Source organism: Lagenorhynchus albirostris, chromosome 5, assembly GCF_949774975.1.
Source record: "Lagenorhynchus albirostris chromosome 5, mLagAlb1.1, whole genome shotgun sequence".
NCBI classification, from domain to species: Eukaryota; Metazoa; Chordata; class Mammalia; order Artiodactyla; family Delphinidae; genus Lagenorhynchus; species Lagenorhynchus albirostris.
Genome location: NC_083099.1, coordinates 140,554,490 through 140,573,787, shown reverse-complemented (window position 1 = coordinate 140,573,787; position 19,298 = coordinate 140,554,490). Strand labels below are relative to the sequence as shown.

At 41.0% G+C, this 19,298-nt stretch overlaps 1 protein-coding gene across 1 annotated transcript in view; it reads left to right on the top strand.

The window, feature by feature from the left end:
• The window catches only part of DSCAM (DS cell adhesion molecule), a gene marked incomplete at its 5' end in the record, with an annotated part of 743,298 nt that overhangs the window by 387,922 nt on the left and 336,078 nt on the right, over positions 1-19,298 (top strand). The window contains one exon of the mRNA XM_060149089.1: positions 15,410-15,556. Coding sequence (XP_060005072.1) covers positions 15,410-15,556 — 147 coding nt within the window. The remainder of the gene's footprint in view (positions 1-15,409; positions 15,557-19,298) is intronic.

The window sequence follows — 19,298 nt, the reverse complement described above, 5'->3', positions numbered from 1 at the left end:
TTAATGAGGAAGTATTGAGGTGATGAAAATTCCACAAGAATTCACTCTTTCATTTCTGAGAGCATTTTCTACACCACACGTGTTCAGTCCTGTCCGCCAGGCCAAGCCCCTGGGCTTTGGACAGACCAGCAGGGATGGCAGGCGGTTTCCCAACAGTGGCCAGGCGTGGGCAGCAGCTTGGATGCCCAGCCAGGGAGTCCTCAGCACCACGCCAGTCCTTCTGCTGTGGATAACACTCATTCATGTTCACAGTAAGTCTCAGAAACAGCCTTTAAAATTGCCTTCAACCAAAGTCTCAGAATCTGAAAATCTGCAGACTTAAGGTCCTATATGTGTTTTCCTTTTAATTTTCTCAAGGAGGTTGCAAAACCCATGAAGAGTTGCTTTGCAATGAAAAATACTTATGTTTTATTCAAGAGTTTATTCCTTTTCAAAGGCCTTATTTCACTTATATTTGCCCGGGAGGCAGCCTGAGGCAAAATGAAATAAAAGCACCATGGTAAGATCTACAAGGCTGTGACACCGCAGCAGGTGCCTTAACGGAGCTTGGTATTGCTTTTATACAGTGATGTGCATTAATGCTTATCCGGGGCAGTCGTGGTGTGGTGAGGGCTAGATGCACCCTGAACTTGTTACTGCTGACAACATGGAAAGGGACTCTGCTGTTTAAGGCTCTGAGGCTGATACTGACAGCAATACCCCATCAGCCCAAAGAGGCTCCCTGCCCCAGGCTGTGAATAATTTTACTCTCTTTTTTTATACTTAGAATTATTTCATTACTTAGGATGATTCAAGTTCATTTTTCTGATGAAGATTTATCAATCTTTTAAATGAGTATTATGTTTTTGAAGGAAAGACAAAGCTGCAGTTAGGAGGAAGAGGCATTGCAAAACCAGCAGCCTGCACTCTAACCCAATCTTCAGCAGTCTCATGAACACCAGTAACCCAGCCAGAACAGTGACCGAGGTGTGCCAAACCAGGCTGTCAAGAAGTGCATAGCACTGCAGAGGATCCAGGAAAACTGAAAACACAAAACATCTTACCCCAATAATTACGTATCTAGGTAGACACGTTAGTGAGACTCTCACACGTGTGCTGAGGAAAACTTGTCAAAGTTTGGGAAAACTTTTTTGGTAATAGTGGACTATTGACGTCAATCTTAAAGTCCATCAGTAATGGAATGAATGGATTCATTCCTTCATTTGACAGATATTTAATGAATAACTGCTATGTACGTGTCTTGCACTGTTCTGGGTGCTAGGGATAGAGCAATGAAAAAAAAAAAAAACGAGAAAAACTCATACCTTGATGAAGCACCATTGCAGTGGTTAGCCTGAGATATATTTACACAATATGACACTATATTTCCATTAGAAAGAATAGACTAGATTTCTCTATAGCAACATGGAGAGAGCTTAAGAACACGTATGTTAGGTGGGAAAAGCAAGTTTTTCCATAATAAATAGTAAGCCATTTATGTAAATTTGAAAATACAAAGGCAACACAGAACCATATGGATGCATATATGTGTGTGTGATAGAATAAAAACTGTAAACTGGGAATATATGCACTTAATTCCTGGTAACAGTGGCTTGTTAGGAGAAAAAGGAGAGGGGACAAATTAAAGAGAGGAATTTACCTTTCTCTGTAGAGTTCTTTCATTAAAATAAAAAATAACAGTGTTAACAATGATCAATTCTGTGTGTTGGTTACACAGATTAGTATTTTATGTCTGTGTAAGTGGTTTATGCTTTTTCAATTAAATGAACTATGGAAGGAGGAGGAGGGACAGAGGAAGGGGAAGAGGACCAGTGAGGACGAGATGGAAGAAAATAAATCATTATGAGGCCAGAACTTCCTCTAAAGGACTGGTTCCTGAGGAACCCGAGAGATCCCTGGTTGCAAGGCTGAGTGGATCCCCCCAGGATCTCCCTGCCTTGGGCTCCTGCTGCCTGGACGGCTTCCCCCGTCAGTCGTCTGTCTTGCTGTCCAGTTTGGGCGCCGTCTTTCACATCTTCCTGTTCTGTACTCAGCAGCACCCCCGACTCAGCCACCACTGCTTGACCTCTGCTGCTCCGGGGTTTACCTGTTGCCTCACAATCTGAAACTCATCTGTACTATCCTGGCAGCAACCCCTGACCTCCTGGGACCCCTGTTTTACCTTCAGGATTTCAGGGTGTCACACACACAGCCCCTCCACCGAGGACCTCTCCTCTGCTCCCCAGCTGCCCCGTGGCTCGCAGCCTGGCCTTCTGTGAGTCCAGATCTCTCTGTACCAACATAAAGAGATGGTGCAGCCGATGACTTGCCAGCTTCTTGTCCCCTGGTCATGCTGAGCATCTTCATCGTTCCTTCCATTATAACCACCCATGGCTACCCCTTTCTTCAAGGAACAAGGTGTGACTCACCTCTTCTTGGAAGCATCACAAATACAGTGTCTCAAATGGTGGTCATTCATGAACCACCTTTGGGATTTCTGCCATCACTGAATACCACCCACACTATTATCTATTTTGGTCCTTCACATGGCTCATGTTTTCTTAAAGCAATGTAATTATAAATTCTGGCCAGACGCAAGTGCCTTCCAAAGGCTCTAAGCCAGTGGCTTACTTTTCCTGTGTTATAAAGAAAAGAAAAAGGAGATCGACGAGTGTTGGAGAGATGTCAAGATAAATTATTGCCACAAAAAAGTACTTAGAATCTTAGTGGAGGAGAGCTGGATGCTCGTAGCCGGTGGGCAGATAAATGGGACCCTCTGAGTCTTTCCCTTTGAGGGAATCAGAGGAATTGAGGAGACGTGTGCAGGGAACAAATTCTCTGGATGTGCTGTCATGGCATTTCTCTGGCGAATGTCATCAGCCTGCTTACCAATAGCAATTCCTGCCCCACCCTAATCGATTATAGAGATATTATTTTTCAGTCTTTGTTGACCTCAACACTTATGTATATCCAGCTGACACTATCTGTCCTGCTTTGTGTGGTTTGTACTTTTATTTTATGGTGTTTTTTTCCCCTGTAGCTAGAAATTAGCGTTTAGTGATGGAGTTACCTTCAACCCCATTACCAGCTCTGCATATCATGGGCAATTGCTATATGACTGTATTGATAACGTTTTGTCGCGAAAGATACTGCTAGACAATGGATTTCATGATCAGCGAGATCTGGGGAAGACTTTTAGGAAATGGAGATGCTCTTACAGCAGAAAGCTCTGGGAAAAGGAAGCTGGCGTGAGAATTTCTACCCTATCTCATTGGGTCAGGCCATTTAAAACCAAGAGGTTCTGAGATTGGGGTGACAACAGGGGCTGGATATAATAACATGACTTCTACCATGGGGTGGTTTTCTAAGTACATGCTTGCATACAGATTTGTGCTAATGACTCACTAAACTCATCATAATCCCCTTAGACATCTTCATGTATCATCAGAAAACAGACACAATCCCAGACCTTCACATGATGTGGCTTGAAAAAGAAATCAGCTGCTTTGTCTGCCACTGTAGCTATAAATGCAGCCATGCCTGTGACCTCAGAGACTTGTCAGTCTGCGTGCTTGAAGGGAAGCCTTTAAGAATCTCAAGTATATAAGGACTATTAGACTTGCTCGGACATGGGAAGCCTGGTCAAAAAATAAACAGACAGATCTTCAGTATGCTGAGCAGTGCTCTTCAAACATGTTTTACTCTGACTCGCCGTAAGAAATACAGAGTAAAAAAAATACATTTTATATCGAGATCCAGTATGCACGTACATATACATAAACAAGTACGTGCACATCTACGTATACCAACACACACACAATCCTGTATGGGCACATAGGAACTAAAACAAAGCCTTCATAAAATACTGACCCCTACTATTTGCCATGCACACTGAATCGTTCTATCTCCTCTATTTTATTTTTTTTAAATAAAGTTACAGTCCATGAAATTGATTTCGCAATCCATTAATAGGTCACTACCCACCATGTGAAAAACCATTACCCCACAATATTTAAGTGGCCTCGAAGTAGTATCTATTTTTATCCTTAAGACTTCCTGTGTTTCTACTTTCTTTCCTATAACCGTATGTCGTCTGTTTCAGGCAGACTAACTTTATGATTAGTAGTCACTGTGTTTCACCAAGAAGCCCAGGGTCTTCAATTCCATTTGGGTCCCTAACATGATAAACAGAAAAAGCGCACTCATTTGGGATTGATGTGTCGTGCTTTGCTCTTCCTTCTTTGTCTTTTTTCTGTTTGAACATGTTGCTTTTTCATCAGCACACAGCCTGGACTAGAATAGATGGTCAACATGAAATACACAGTCCCTTCCAGCCTCAAAATCAGAAAGCTCTTGGGACAGGAAACAGCATTGATGCACCGCTTCTAAATATTAGTTAACCTGATACAACAAGCAGGTGGAATGATGTCCTTTTCCTTATCTTCCCTACATCTATAAGGGGCCACTTTTAATCCTAGAAGTCCAAACTGTGTCACCAGGGACACCAGTGCCACACCCAAGCCTTCTCCTTCCCAGCCAAGACTCTCTTCTCCAGCTATTCAACTCCTCCCCAAAACACGGGAGTCACCTTTGACTCCGGCCCGTTTCTTCCTCCTGCAGCATCCAGGCCAGTTCTATGTCCTGTCAGCTCTATTTTCAAAATGCATCTTATTTCAGTTCCCTGAACATACCATAGTTTTTCCCACCTCAGGACTTTTGCACATTCTCTTTTTCGGTCCTCAGCCCCCCTCTTGCCATCTACTGTGCCTCATTTGAAACGCACCCTGCACAGACCTCTCAGACCCACTGTCTAAACAGCAATTCTCTATCTAGATTCAACCTTTTTGTCTTAATTCTTTCAAGAGCGCTTTTCACATTATGTAATTGTTTTTGTCTATTTACTCATTTTGTCTGTCTCCCCAACTGAAATACTTGCTCCTAGAGGTCAGGGGCCAAAACTGTTTTGTTCATCTTATAAATGAATAAATACAACTCAAGTTTTTATAAGATCTTTGGCTCTTAAAAAAAATCCTTACATAATTCCTTCAAAAAAATCTATTCTTTCCCATGATTTATTCTTTTAAAGAAATAGGAATCTAATTAGAGGAAAGATTGATGACAGACTCGAATATCTGCTCAAGAGCACTGATCTGATCATTAACAGCCTAAATAGAGTAATTAGGTATACAGTCGGATTGCAGCATGTAGGCTTAAATTAGAAGTGTGTAATTGAGCCTCATTTCACTGCAGGAGAATCTCACTGAGAGAATTTTATTTACATAAGAAAAATGTCTTAGTGAGATTACTTTGGGAGAACTTAGACATATATCTGTCAGATCACTCCTTACTTACCAAGTCCAGCCCAGGGATGCTGGCTTACTCCTCACATCCCGTGTGTGGAGGGAACATCAATCTTTCCAGCCACGTGGGCTTCCAGGAGGCTCAAGGTCCAAGTTGGGGCTTCCTGATTTTCTTTTTTTTTTTTAACTTTTCATTTTATATTGGAGTATAGTTGACTAACAATGTTGTGTTAGTTTCAGGTGTACAGCAAAGTGATTCAGTTATACATATACATGTATCTATTCTCTTTCAAATTCTTTTTCCAATTAAGTTGTTAAAGAATATGGAGCAGAGTTCCCTGTGCTATATAGTAGGTCCTTGTTGGTTATCTGTTTTAAATACAGAAGTGGGTACATGTCAATCCCAAACTCTCTGACTATCCCTCTCCCCAACCCTTCTCCCCTGGTAACCATAAATTCATTCTGTAAGTCTGTGAGTCTGTTTCTGTTTTGTAACTAAGTTCATTTGTATCATTTTTTTAGATTCTGCATGTGAGTGGTATCATGCAATATTCCTCTTTCTCTTGATACTTGATACTTTCATATCTTGATGTGTTGACACTTACATAAACATGGCAGACCCTAACAGTACGATGCCTTAGTGTACAGAGCCTGCATTTGCAGGGTGAGGGGAAACAGCAGGTAAGTTAGGCAAACCTGGGGATCGCCTTGTCTTCGAAGATGTTGCCGTCACTTGGGGGAGGCTAACACATACATGACCAATTAGACTGAATGCAATTAGGTGTGAAGTCGTGTGTCGCACAGTAGTTCAGGAAGGTCAGGAAATCCTCTATATAGTGGAGTAGACTTTGGTGTTAGGTGTCTGGAGTGGGAGGGTTACAAAGACCAGGAAAAGTATGGAAAGCCTCCCCTCCTGCCTTTAAGCATGCGCATATGTGATCAGGCTGAAAACCAAACAAAGCAGAAGACCATCTTTTGACACATTTACTCTCAACATAAATACTATCCTAGGTTTCTCTCCTTCCCCTCTGTCGTGATGCTCACGTGAGTTTGGTCTATACCTGCTGCATCCTGTCTCTAAGCTCACCACCAACTGATACCTTCTTCAAAATAAATTTCAACTGCACAAGTAGGACACTAAGAGAGTCTTCTTTTAAGATGTTCAAAGACTTGATACTATGAAATAAACATGTAAGTCCCCCCTTCCCTTCTCCTAATCCAGTCATGACCTCAGAAGTGAAGCAACTACAGTTAACATTTTGGTGGATATCTTTTCACTTACATACACAAATTTACTACCCCCCAACACAAACACACATTCATTGTCTTTTGTACATAACATTATATAATGTTCTGTAATTACTCTATGTTATGTCTTGGAGACCTTTCCATGGATTATACATAGATTTACCTTACTGTCTTTTAAATGGATGCATAATATGGATGTACCCTCGTGCGTTAATCTATTTGCCCTTGATTGGCATTTAGGTTTGTTTTCCATTTTTCATTTTTTAAACAATGCTGCAGTGTACATTTTGGGTGTACACTGATGTGTGCCCATGTATGAGTGGCCCCTAGGATAGAGTCTTTGAAGAGGACGAGCTGGATCAGAATATATGCAATTCTTACATTTTAAGTGTGCTAGCAGATTGCCCACCAGAAAGCAAAAGCCCTCACCAATTTGCACTCCTACCAGTGGGTGTTCATTTCCCCACACTCTTGTCAAGACTACATATTATCAAATATTTTATTTTTTTCTAATTTCCTGGGTGAAACATAGCACCTTGTTTTAATCTGCACTGATTTAGTAAGGTTCTATGTAAATTCTGATCCTGAATCAGTGAAAATATAATTTCATTTGTGGAAAAATTGATGTTTTTACAATTTCACGTTGTCTAATCCTGGAATTTGATACACCTCCCCGAATTTACCCAGGTCTCCCCTTATCCTCTTTGGTGATGACTTGTAGTGCTCTTTAAGTTCATTTTCTAGAGTACTAGCTGTTCGTAGCTAGAGATTTAATATTTTTGCTGATCTAGCAAGGTAGATATTTTACCATTATGTTCTATTGAAGATTTACAGCTATTCTAAAGTGCTTTTCTCTAGCGGGAACTTACATAGACATTCTTATTTAATATCACAATATTTCCAAGAGGGTAATATTGCCCCATTGTACAGATAAGGAAACTGAGGCTCTGTTAGGCTACATTTGTATTCTCAGTTATCCTGATAGGAAGACACAGAACTGAGATGTTTGCATTATCCTTTCTGGAAGTGCTCTCCTACCCCTGCCCACCACTCCATGCCCTCCTGGGTCTCCGTCCTCCTCTCTTGCTGTCTTTTGCTGACCTTCTTCCCTTACTTCCCTCCCCAGGGGCTCCTGGGCATCAGTTCCCGTAAAGGGCTCCTCGACATGCCTAACTTGGTTCCCAGAGCTCTGTCTCCAGCTCCATTGTATCATCCATGCCAAGTCACCCAGCATGTCCAGGACTGAACTCCTGTCTTCCCTGAGAAAGAGACAGCCTCACCCAACTTCTCTACTCCATCCCTGCTACCGTAGTCCCGTCAGTCCTCAGACTCAGCACTTGCTGTGATCCTCTCCCCAACCAAGTTCTGTTGATCCTTTGTTTAAATACATTTCTGTGCAAGTCACTTCTGTTCCCCTACAGCTGTTCCTGCACTCAGCCCAGGCCTTCCTGCTTATGCTCCGGCTGTGACCAGGTCAGGGAGTGCAGTGGGTGGGGGTGTGACCTCCCAGCCCCATCATCAGGGTGTTGTGCTTGCTGGGATGCTTCTAGTTCTGTGAGCACAGGCAGTCACTTCACCTTGGTCCTCACTTTTCTCATCTGTAAAAATGGGACTAATAACAGTACCTGCCTTCCTGGGTCATTGCAAGAACTAAATGGGTCAAAACATATAACATTTAGTGCAACGGTGGCTCACTGAACACAGAAGACCTGCTGGCTCTGATTAGGGTTAGGATTCATAGCCAGATGTGTCTGTGTCCACATTTCCCCTTTCTTTAAGGACAGCCATTCCACAGGGTTAAGGCTCACCCTACTCCAGGATGACTCCTTCTTAACTAATGACATCTGCAGTGACCCTGTTTCCAAATAAGGTCACATTCTGACGTCCTGAGGGTTAGGACTCAACTGGTGAATTTTGGAGGGAACACAATTCAACCCATAACAACTGGTTAGATGTCTTACCTTAAGGACCTACTCCTTTCTCCTTCGTATATGAGGCTTTCAATGTAATTTTGTTAAACCATAATTTTTTGTCAGGCCACTCAATTGCTCGAGAAATATCTGTAGTTCCTTCATGCCTGCATCTAGTTATGGCCTGGCACCCACCCATCACATCACAGAAGAGACGCAACTCAGAACCACTGGAATGAGTTGAATTCCATTCCAATCTACATCTGAATTAAGATGTATAGCTAACTTTAAAGTTATCATAGATTATATATGTACATATATATGTATTATATATTTTTTTCTTCTATTTCCACTTGTTTTAGTTAATGCTAATTTAACTTTCAAAATAAAGAAATATAAGCCATTCATGCAGAGGCTCATCTCATTTCTAGCACCATATACTTAGAACTTGGATTTTATACTTGTGTTTCTCTCAGAAACTGATATGAAGACTGCTCCGGAGAAAGCTCTATTTCGTTACACAGCATAGATGTCAATTGCAGGTGGCAGGCACAGCTGATAGAAGTTTCATTGTGTTGTGCTACCATTCGGCATCTTATTAGAATAACCATCTGTTCTTTTAATTACTATTAACTCAGTTGGGATTGCAATAGCAAAAAAAACCCTAAGATATATTTCTGACTAAATGAAAAATCAAACATGCTTTTAAAATCTTCCTGAAAATAATATTGTCTCTATTGAAGTTCTAACAGCCTGGCTGTACAGGAAAAAGCCAAAGAGCATTATGAAAGAATAATTAACATCCAAATCTGCAAATATGCTCATTTTCATGTAAGAATACATTACAGTCATTCCTAGGGGGGGAAATACTCTTTCTATGTATTATACATAAGGAAGTTTCATGTTGAAATCTAAAAAGAGGAATTTTAGCTTTCTTTCTTTTTACCCAGACTTAAGAAGAGACATTTTGTATATAAATAATGATAGATGGGTTTCATCCACCCATCTCTTGAACAAATATTTTCAGGAAGCACAGCCAAACACTGCTCTGTGTTATGGAGATGAAAAGTGGGTCAGGACAATTCAAGTTTCTGCTGTTCTGGTTGGAGAATAGAAATGTTAAAGCAATCTCCAACACACCTGAGATGACTCCACGTAGACATAATACAGTCAAGTGCTCTGAGCATGACCGTGGATGTGGTTCATGTTGACATTGCTGGAAAGTGGCTTTAGGAACTGAGGCCAGAATGAAGGGAAGGAGCCAGCCAGGTAGAGCTCTGGGCTCAGGGCCCTTCAGGTGGAGCAATTAGGAGAAGAGCAGTGTGGCCGGGGCAGAGGGGAAGAGGGAGAGAGTGCATGAATGATAGGGCCAGACCTAGACCTAAACCGTTGAGCTACCATGAATAGCTGGGTCTAGCGGGACTCCATCAAGACACGGGACGGTCTGCATGGAGGTTGGGTGGCAAATGGGCTGAAGGAGCAGGAGTGGAGACAGTTTGTTGAAAGACTGGGATCCTTAGACCTTGGTGGTGAGCCGAGAGGGAAGTGGATCGTTCAGGATGTATTTTAGAAATAGGAACAGAAGGTCATTCTGGTGGATGATATATGAGGGGTGAAGAATGATTAATTTGGGAAACTTCAGAATGTGTATCTTACGTTCAGGTACCGGCAAACATGCCAGGGGATGTTATTATTCAAATAATATCATCATGATGATAGAGGAGGTCTCTGAGTTTCCATCTACTCCAGATCTATCTATCTATCTACCTATCATCTATCATCTTTCTATCTATCTACTCTTTATCTATCTATCTACCTATCATCTATCTACCTACCTATCATCTATCTATCTACTCTTTATCTATGTATCTATCTACCTATTATCTATCTATCTATTTATCTATCTATCTATCTAGTTTCTATCTAATCCCTTTCTACTGCAGAAAGGATTTCTGAAGACAGTGTCCGCATAGACTCCTCCCCCAAGAGCCCCACAGAAAGGGCATGTAAAGGCCCTCTCTGGGCCTCATTTATATCTTTCTACCCCTGTTAGTGCTCTGTTGTGTGACACTGGCCCAGAGAGGGTAGGGAAATATTTTGCCTGCAGTGACACAGCTCCAAGTGACAGAATTCTGATGTCAAACTCACCATTATCATTTCCACTTTGGTGCTTTTTCTAACACATGAGGTTGCTTCACATCAGGAAGCACATCCATGAAGAGTTAGAAGTGAGCCCCACTATGTAAGTGAACATGGGCTCAGGCAGGCCCGATGGCCTTGGACAGTACTAGGTACACCTGTTGACCGGCTTTTCTTAGCAGGTCAGCTGAGTAACACACATGACATTTACTTCCAAAACTACCATTTTAATGCATGGCTATCTGTTAGAGGGCCTCTATGCATTAACCTCATCTCCAACAGTAGAGCAAAGAGGATGTGACTCATCCTCTCTTTTTCATAGATGAACAATCCAAAGGTTAAAGAGGTTGAATGTCTCATCGGGGGTCACACATAGTGACATTGACGGTTTTGGAATTCATATCCATTGGATTCCCAAACTCAGATTTTTTTTTCTTCCACAATGAGGAATCTCTCCAGGTGGGTGAGCTTGTTACACCTGGTACCAGGGAAAGAGCTTTTAACTCGATACTTTATAAGAACAGGAAAAAAAATAGCAGAGTAGATTGAGCAAGCAGGTTAATAAAGGGAACATATACAGCTAATTATTTGTATCAGAGTAATACACAAGGATGAGTACAGGTTTGGTGAGAAATATCAATTTTTCCTCCCTCGGAAGTGGTGTTTCCCTTCATCCGGATGAAGATAAGCCTCTTCCCAGATTATAATCCAGCCTTTTCCCTCCCATCCTGTTTTCCTACCTGATGCCATGTCTCTAACCCTGAGACTCAAAGCTGTTTAGATTGTAAGCTCCCTGAAGACGGAGGCTGTGTCTCATTCCTTTTCGGGTTCTCGGAGCCCAGGACAGTGAACTGATGCACCTCTCAGCTCTGGTTTCCTGTTCACCCAGAACACATGGTACCTCCTAGAATCAGCTCCCACATGCTCCCTTCAGGAGGACACACATGCCTGCTGTCTGCAGTTGACTACTCATAGTTTGGCAAAATGGATTTCTAGAACTGTTGCTATTTCTCTGCCTCTGACTCTGGTCAGAAACCCAAAAGGCATTGTGCCTGAGCCTCAGGACCTGCCATGCTCTGTGTGTTCACCGCTCAGCACCATGACAGGAGGAATGTGGCTGTAGGACTTCTACCCTGAGTGTTCTACAACATTCCGAATCATGCAGATGCCCCATTTTCTTTGGTAGTTTTATGTTTCTAGATAGAAATATCCCACTAGTCCCTGTGTTGAGCTTAGCCAGGCTGGCTGAACTGGTACCAAGCTGTGGGTTTACTTCAGTGGCATTAACATACCCGCTCATGTCGACAAACATTGGAGAACCACGCCAGCAGTCACTTGATACCCATTTACTCTTAGTTTATGCAAACTTCTAACAGCTTTGGTATGTCTAGTTTCTACCTCTCAGCATACCGAAGGCATCACATTGGGTGTGTGTCCACAGGGATACTGACAGCAGAGAGAAGTAACAGCTAATAGCCTGGTAGTAATGGAGGGAACAGATAAACTATTAAAGACAGAAGCAGGGGCTTGAATTCCTGGACCATTTAGTGCATGTTGAGAAGCCAAGGTAGCTTCCAAGACATCCTTCTAATAACTGAGCAGCATGGCTCAATAATCAACGCCCACAATGATGACCCTGAATCCAGAAATCACTCACTATTGTTAACTGACTGATTTGCAATGTGTTTAACATGACAAAATGTATCTACTGTATTTTAGTAATGTTTCCACCTAAAGTGCTGATAGTTTTCCAAGGGAAAGAAAGTTACCTATAGAATTTTGACTTTGCACAGTTGTATATTACCAGACACTTCTGAGTAGTAAAGGGTGTATGTGTATATGTCTGTGTGTGTGCGTGTGCATATGTGTGTGTGAGAGAGAGAAAGAGACAGTTTGGGTGTGTGTGCAGTTTATTGCTATTAATATTTTGTATTTTAATATTTGCCTATTTTAACAGAAGCACATTCTTCAATTTCATTTAAGGCTGTGAACCAATTTATTCCATATGATACAAAACCCTCTGGTGAAGTAAGACAGGAAGCGGGGTGCAGTGGCAAGCAAGGGGGCGGATGAGAAGCTTCCTTGTCCCTGTGAAGCCTGGCGTTCTAGCAGCTGTGCTGTCCCTCATTGTCCTGAGGGTTCCACGTGTCTCGGGAGTTCAGATTGAACATTGGGTCTTCGCAGCCCTGTCCTAATCAAAGACTTCTATTCTTCATCCTTATTTTAAATTTTAAAATACTGATCAGTTTGGGGATGTGTTTTAACGAGAAATAAAGGGTTAGACAGAGATGGTTCGAATTAGCCCAGGAATTCAGTCACCTCCTTCTCTCTTTCCTGTGAATATTTCAGAAAATGTTTCAGACAGGGTTCCTGTTTTTCTGAAACAACATGTCTTAAGAGAGTTTTATTTAGCATGCTAAGTGGGTAAAAAGAAGTCAGATATTCCAGGAGCAAAGTGAGTGATCAAATTAAATGTGCCTGGAGACCAGAGCCCTCTCAGGAATCAGTGGAGTAATGAGTGCAGGCTGCTGCTGCAGCCCTGAGCATCTCTCAGAGCTCTGAGCAGCCGTGCACACGATGCTTTTCCTTACATTGAGCCACTGCCGATGGCCTGTCAATTCCAATGAAAAGACTCTGTGTTAGAGAGGTGACAGGAGTTAATGCAGTATATTTTTCGTCCCTCTTTTCTGTCTATCACTCTGTACTTTAAAGGAACTGGTTATGAAAGCATTATGTAAGTATGCAAAATATACTGAAAGAAAAAAATGTTTCAATTATACACATTATATACTGGTAAGAAATGCTTGGCATGTGATGAAATATGACAAGTGGTATTTTTAGTTGCTTTTTTTAGGGGGAAGATAATGCAAAAATATCTAGAATATACACCATTTGCTTTTTCAGCTATTCTAATATTTAGCATATTTATAGCATGTTTTAAAATAAGTAACTAATGCAGTTGTTTAAAAAGTAAATTTATTACTTAAAGATATTTTATCCTCCTTTAGTAGTTAGTTGGTGTTCTTTTGGAAAGCTTATGCTAGATCAGTAGTTGTTTTATGATTTTTTTCTTGTTCATGTCCATGGAATTGCTTTCATATTGCATAAGAAGTAATAAGCCATTTTTATTTTTTTAAGATTTTTTAAAAATTATTTTTATTTATTTAAAAATAAAATGTGTTGGGTCTCGTTGCTGTGTGCAGGCTTTCTCTAGTTGTGGCAAGCAGGGGCTACTCTTCCTTGCGATGCACGGGCTTCTCACTGTGGTGGCTTCTCTTGTCATGGAGCACGGACTCCAGGCGCGTGGGCTTCAGTAGTTGCAGCATGCAAGCTCAGTAGTTGTAGCTCATGGGCTTAGTTGCTCTGCGGCCTGTGGGATCTTCCTGGGCCAGGGCTCGAACCCCTGTCCCCTGCATTGGCAGGTGGATTCTTAACCACTGTGCCACCAAGGAAGCCCATATTTAAAAAAAAAAATTAACGTCTTTATTGGAGTATAGTTGCTTTACAATGTTGTGTTAGTTTCTGCTGTATAACAAAGTGAATCAGCTGTATGTATACATATATCCCCATGGCCCCTCCCTCTTGTGTCTGCCTCCCACCCTCCATATCCCACCCCTATGAATAAAATATAAGAAATAACCAAGAAATAACCAAGTGTTGGCTCAAATTGAATATTTGAGACCTAAAATTAATGAAGTCAAGACTTCTGGCAAATTCTGATGAAAATAAACCCAAGGCAGTTTCAAATGAACCTAAGGAAAACAGTTTAAAAGAAGGTGAATTTTTGGCATTTTAGTCCTTCCCCAAGGAGACGAAACCACATTATCTTTTAAGTAGAATTGCATCAGACACAGAAATATTCCATAGGAAAGACTCTAACAGTGGTAGAAAGCATCTTGAGTCACTACCATGTAGGTGCAACAACTCACCTTGAGATTTACTCCTTAGCTTTTATTTGGTGTATCATCAAATTATAATTGAACAGTGAAGAATTGTCTTTAGATATTTACATTTTCAAAGGAAAAATCATCTTTATTCTTCTTCAAGCAGCACTGATGCTTGATCTCTTAATGTTAGCCATTTCTGTACAAATAGAGTTGTAGAGGTGAAAATCACAGGTCATGGAGAACACATTTTGTCCTGTGCTGATACGAAGGAGGCACAGCTGGGTATGGCTTTTTTCTCCCTGAGGTGAAGATGTTATTGTCAATAATTTGAGTAGTAATTAGGAAATAGCAGTGTTCTCTGAAACACTGAATATAGGAGGAACTGACCTTTGTCTTAGAATATAGAGGTAAGTGTTGGTTATTATTGAGGAAATAAGACAGTCTTTCCTGGGAAGATTGTGGAATGTATTATTGCTCTATAGTCTAGCACTTTTGTGTGTTTATTGAAATATTTCAAACTGAGGCAAAAGTTTATATTTACATGAGGTAGAAATTTACAAAAGAAAGTTAATACTCCTTTAATTTGTCACATTCTAGAGAAAAGTGATGATCAAAGAAAATATGCTAAATTAGCTACATACTAGTTATATGCCTACTTTGTTGCTGTTAAGTAAATACATGACCTAAAAAATTAATTCATGAGAGTAGGCTTTACAAGTATATATTTATTGGGTAGCATACTTACTAAAACCTCTTAATTTAGGATAGTTGAAGAATTAATATATATCTCAGGCCCTTAAAGTAACACACACATGCAAACACACACCTTTTATTTTCCTTCACATGAGTTTCCTTCAAGTGAAGAAAAACTATTCAATGACTTTGTTTATATGACTTCGTTGCTTCTGTTCTGTTTTAATGGGGTAATCATTTTCTTTGATTTCAGGATCTAGATTTCTCATCACATCCACGGGAGCCTTGTATATTAAAGATGTACAGAATGAAGATGGATTGTATAACTACCGCTGTATCACACGGCACAGATACACCGGCGAGACAAGGCAGAGTAACAGCGCTAGACTTTTTGTATCAGGTAAAAATTCATCAACACAGTATTTTGTGTCTGTCTCTGTCTTCCTTTGTTAGTGCTCTGGGATGGCTCAACCAAAATTGTGGAATTCATGAACGAAATGAAGCCTTCATTTTTTTTCCCCAAAATATTTTAGCAATTTAAGGTTTTTTTTTAACATAAATTTGTTTATTTATTTATTAGTTTTGGGTCTGTTGGGTCTTCGTTTCTGTGCAAGGGCTTTCTCTAGTTGCGGCGAGCGGGGGCCACTCTTCATCGCGGTGCGCGGGCCTCTCACTATCGCGGCCTCTCTTGTTGCGGAGCACAGGCTCCAGACGCGCAGGCTCAGTAGTGTGGCTCACGGTCCCAGTTGCTCCGCTGCATGTGTGATCCTCCCAGACCAGGGCTCGAACCCGTGTCCCCTGCATTGGCAGGCAGATTCTCAACCACTGCACCACGAGGGAAGCCCAGCAATTTAAGGTTTTTTTAAACCAATACCAATACAGTACAATGCAAATATGGATATTTCAAGTGAAATAATTTCACCTTTTATAAAACTCCAAATTCCTTTGACCCAATATGATTTCTGTTTTGCTGACAATGCCTCCTTGCCCTGTTATTTGTATGTTATGTCATTGGCAATACCAACCAGCACCATGATGCCTCCTACCCTGCGTAGATCTGGGTGAGCAGGGCGGGGTTCTATAGAACAGGGATCCCCAGCCCCTGTTAGGAACCGGGCCGCACAGCAGGAGGTGAGCGGCGGGTGAGCGAGCGAAGCTTCATCTGTATTTACAGCCGCTCCCCATTGCTCATGTTATCGCCTGAGCTCCGCCTCCTGTCTGCATTATGGTGAGTTGTATAATTATTTCATTATATATTATAATGGAATAATCATAGAAATAAAGTGCACCGTAAATGTAATGCACTTGAATCATCCCTAAACCATTCCCCCCACCCCTGCCGATCCGTGGAAAAATTGTCTTCCATGAAACCAGTCCCTGGTGCCAACTTGTTCCCTGTATCATGTCTAACAATAGTGGGGAAGTTATCCACGTCTAAAGTTAAAGAAATAATCACATTCTCTTAACTCCTTCCAGGATTATTCTTGAGTGAAGAAAACCCCAGAGCAAGTTTATTCCACTGTGATAAATATGTCCGTTTTGTGCCTTTTTTAATGGGATTTATGCTTTGAGAAAATATTGACCTTTTGAAAAATCTTTATAGTTGGCTTGCTATTGGCCCGTCTGTCAAACAAATCAGCAATCCATTCACACAGGGACGCATTAGCACTTCATGCAGCAGTTTAAAGCGTGAAATGACCATCTTGGTATTAAAAATCAAGTGCAAAATATCTGACCTTCGCCCTTATAGCTTTAGAGTGTAAAATCGATCCATGCAGTGAATATCTATTTTATTTGTCATGATGTTTTATGCAGGAGACGTGACGGGAAGTTTTTAAACGTTGGGATAATTAAAACAATGTCACCTGAACACCCACTTACTGCCCTTGATAATGTTCTATCTGGATTCCTCTTTCCCATTCACATCCTTAAAATAGCCAAAGCCCACCTGTCTCTTCAGGTGTAGAACAAATGTAAGTCATAATTCATTGATTTTTCCTCTGAACTTGAAAATACTTTTTTTTTACCTCTTCTTTTTCATGTCAATTGATACTTTATCCCTTGTATTATAGTTATGTCTTGTTGCCTCTTTTAAGGGCAAGAATAATCATTACAGTAAAAATATGCTCGCTTTTTCCAAAAATGTAGAGAAAATGAATTAGAAAATGAATGGCATCTGTCATCTATTCCATGGTAGCTTTAATGACAACACAATCGTCCACATGTTCAGAATATCTTAGGAAAGGTCTTGTTTGCATTGAAGAGGAACTTCTTTATGACAATATTGAGTTAAGAAAGGAGCAGTCTCTGGGGGTGGCATGGATCTGGGTATGAGACTGAGCTTAGCAAAAGAAGCAAATAAACATTTCTCCATCGAAAGAATGTGAATTAAGTGATGATAATCTGGGAGCCCATTTTTCTCTAAAGAGAAACCTAAAAAGAGAGAAAGCCTGAAAAGGTAACCTTGTTTATCTCTACTCTAAATCAGTAAGTACTGATTTTCAAATTTAACTCTCAGAGTGGGAAAGGCAAATTTGCTTTTCTTAATCCCAAGGTTATTTATTTTTAATTTTTTTTAAGCATGTTTTGCTGATGTTTCAAAAATAGGCAGCAGGACTCATTAGCATTGGGTCACCATGGAAGTGATGAGCGTCCACGAGATCGCCTCATGAGCATTTGTGCAGATAAGTGAGGAACATCAGGGCAGAATCTAGTGAAGGAATACCATACACTCAGATGCCAGCAGAAGAGAGGGAATAAGACCAAACGTTCGGGGTTAAAGGTGGTATTTGCAAGAAGGGAGAAGTCAACAGAGTCACACATAATCAAAAGGCTCATAAGAGAGTCTGCTGCATGTGGTGAATTACGCTTATGACTTTTGGGTCACAGACATTTTAATAAAGTAGTTGAGGGAGGAGATTGTCAGTGCTAGAAGATGAGAACATAGACACTGAGTGCAGATTATTGTTCTAGAGTTCTAAGCTTTGAAGGCAAAGAGAAATTAATTTTATTTTAAATTAGATTTAAATTCATTTAAAAATATACACATGGGGTTTGGATCATGGCGGGGCCATGTCAGTAACAAGGTTTTTAACGACTCCAAACTTCTCCTGAAGCCGAAACAGATGCAATAGGATGACAAAAGAAAAAGCACGTGGATGACATCAACAAAATTAGGTGATGGGGATTCCCCAGAAACTCTTAATTGTGGGGGGCTATGGACAAACTACTGACAACAATAGGACCAGCATAAGAAGAGCAGCAGTGTAACAAGAGGTGATGGATAGTGAAAAGGGAAGAGTTACTGGGATTACTATATAGTCACAGAACTGCAAAGTTGCCAGCAAATGCTCATCTCCAAAAAGCAGAGGACGGGAACTTCCCTGGTGGTGCAGTGGTTAAGAATCCACCTGCCAATGCAGGGGACACAGGTTCAAGCCCTGGTCTAGGACGATCCCACATGCCGCGGAGCAACTAAGTCCATGCGTCACAACTACTGAGCCTGCGCTCTAGAGCCCATGAGCCACAACTACTGAGCCCACGTGCCACAACTACTGAAGCCCACACGCCTAGAGCCCATGCTCCTCAATAAGAGAAGCCACGGCAATGAGAAGCCCATGTACCACAATGAAGAGAAGCCCCCTCTCGCTGCAGCTAGAGAAAGCCTGTGCACAGCAATGAAGACCCAACACAGCCAAAAATAAATTTAAAAAAAATAAAAAATAGAAGAGGACCATCTCTTGAATGGAAACCTAAAATGTGTCCAAGAATATTCACAACAATTTGATAGACCTACACAACCTCTGAGTTGAAGCTGAATGCAAAAGGGCCATGATATCACTTAGCTTGGTAGTAGCCTAACTCCTTGCAGATCTCAGAAATATTTAGCAAATACTACTTTCAGAAGAACAGAATCTCACCCTGAGGGAAACTGGTGGATTTAGGAATCAAACTGAGCCAGAGTGGAACACTAAACAGAGAGAGAAGGCTCAGTAGTATGGGAGGCCCTAGAAGAATTTCATCCTATAAGATACTATAACAGAGGGAAAATTAACTATGTTTATATTATTTTTATTTGGAACCAAGATTTTCAGTGTAACAGAAAAGATAAAAATAGAAAACCAAAGAATTAATAAAATTCA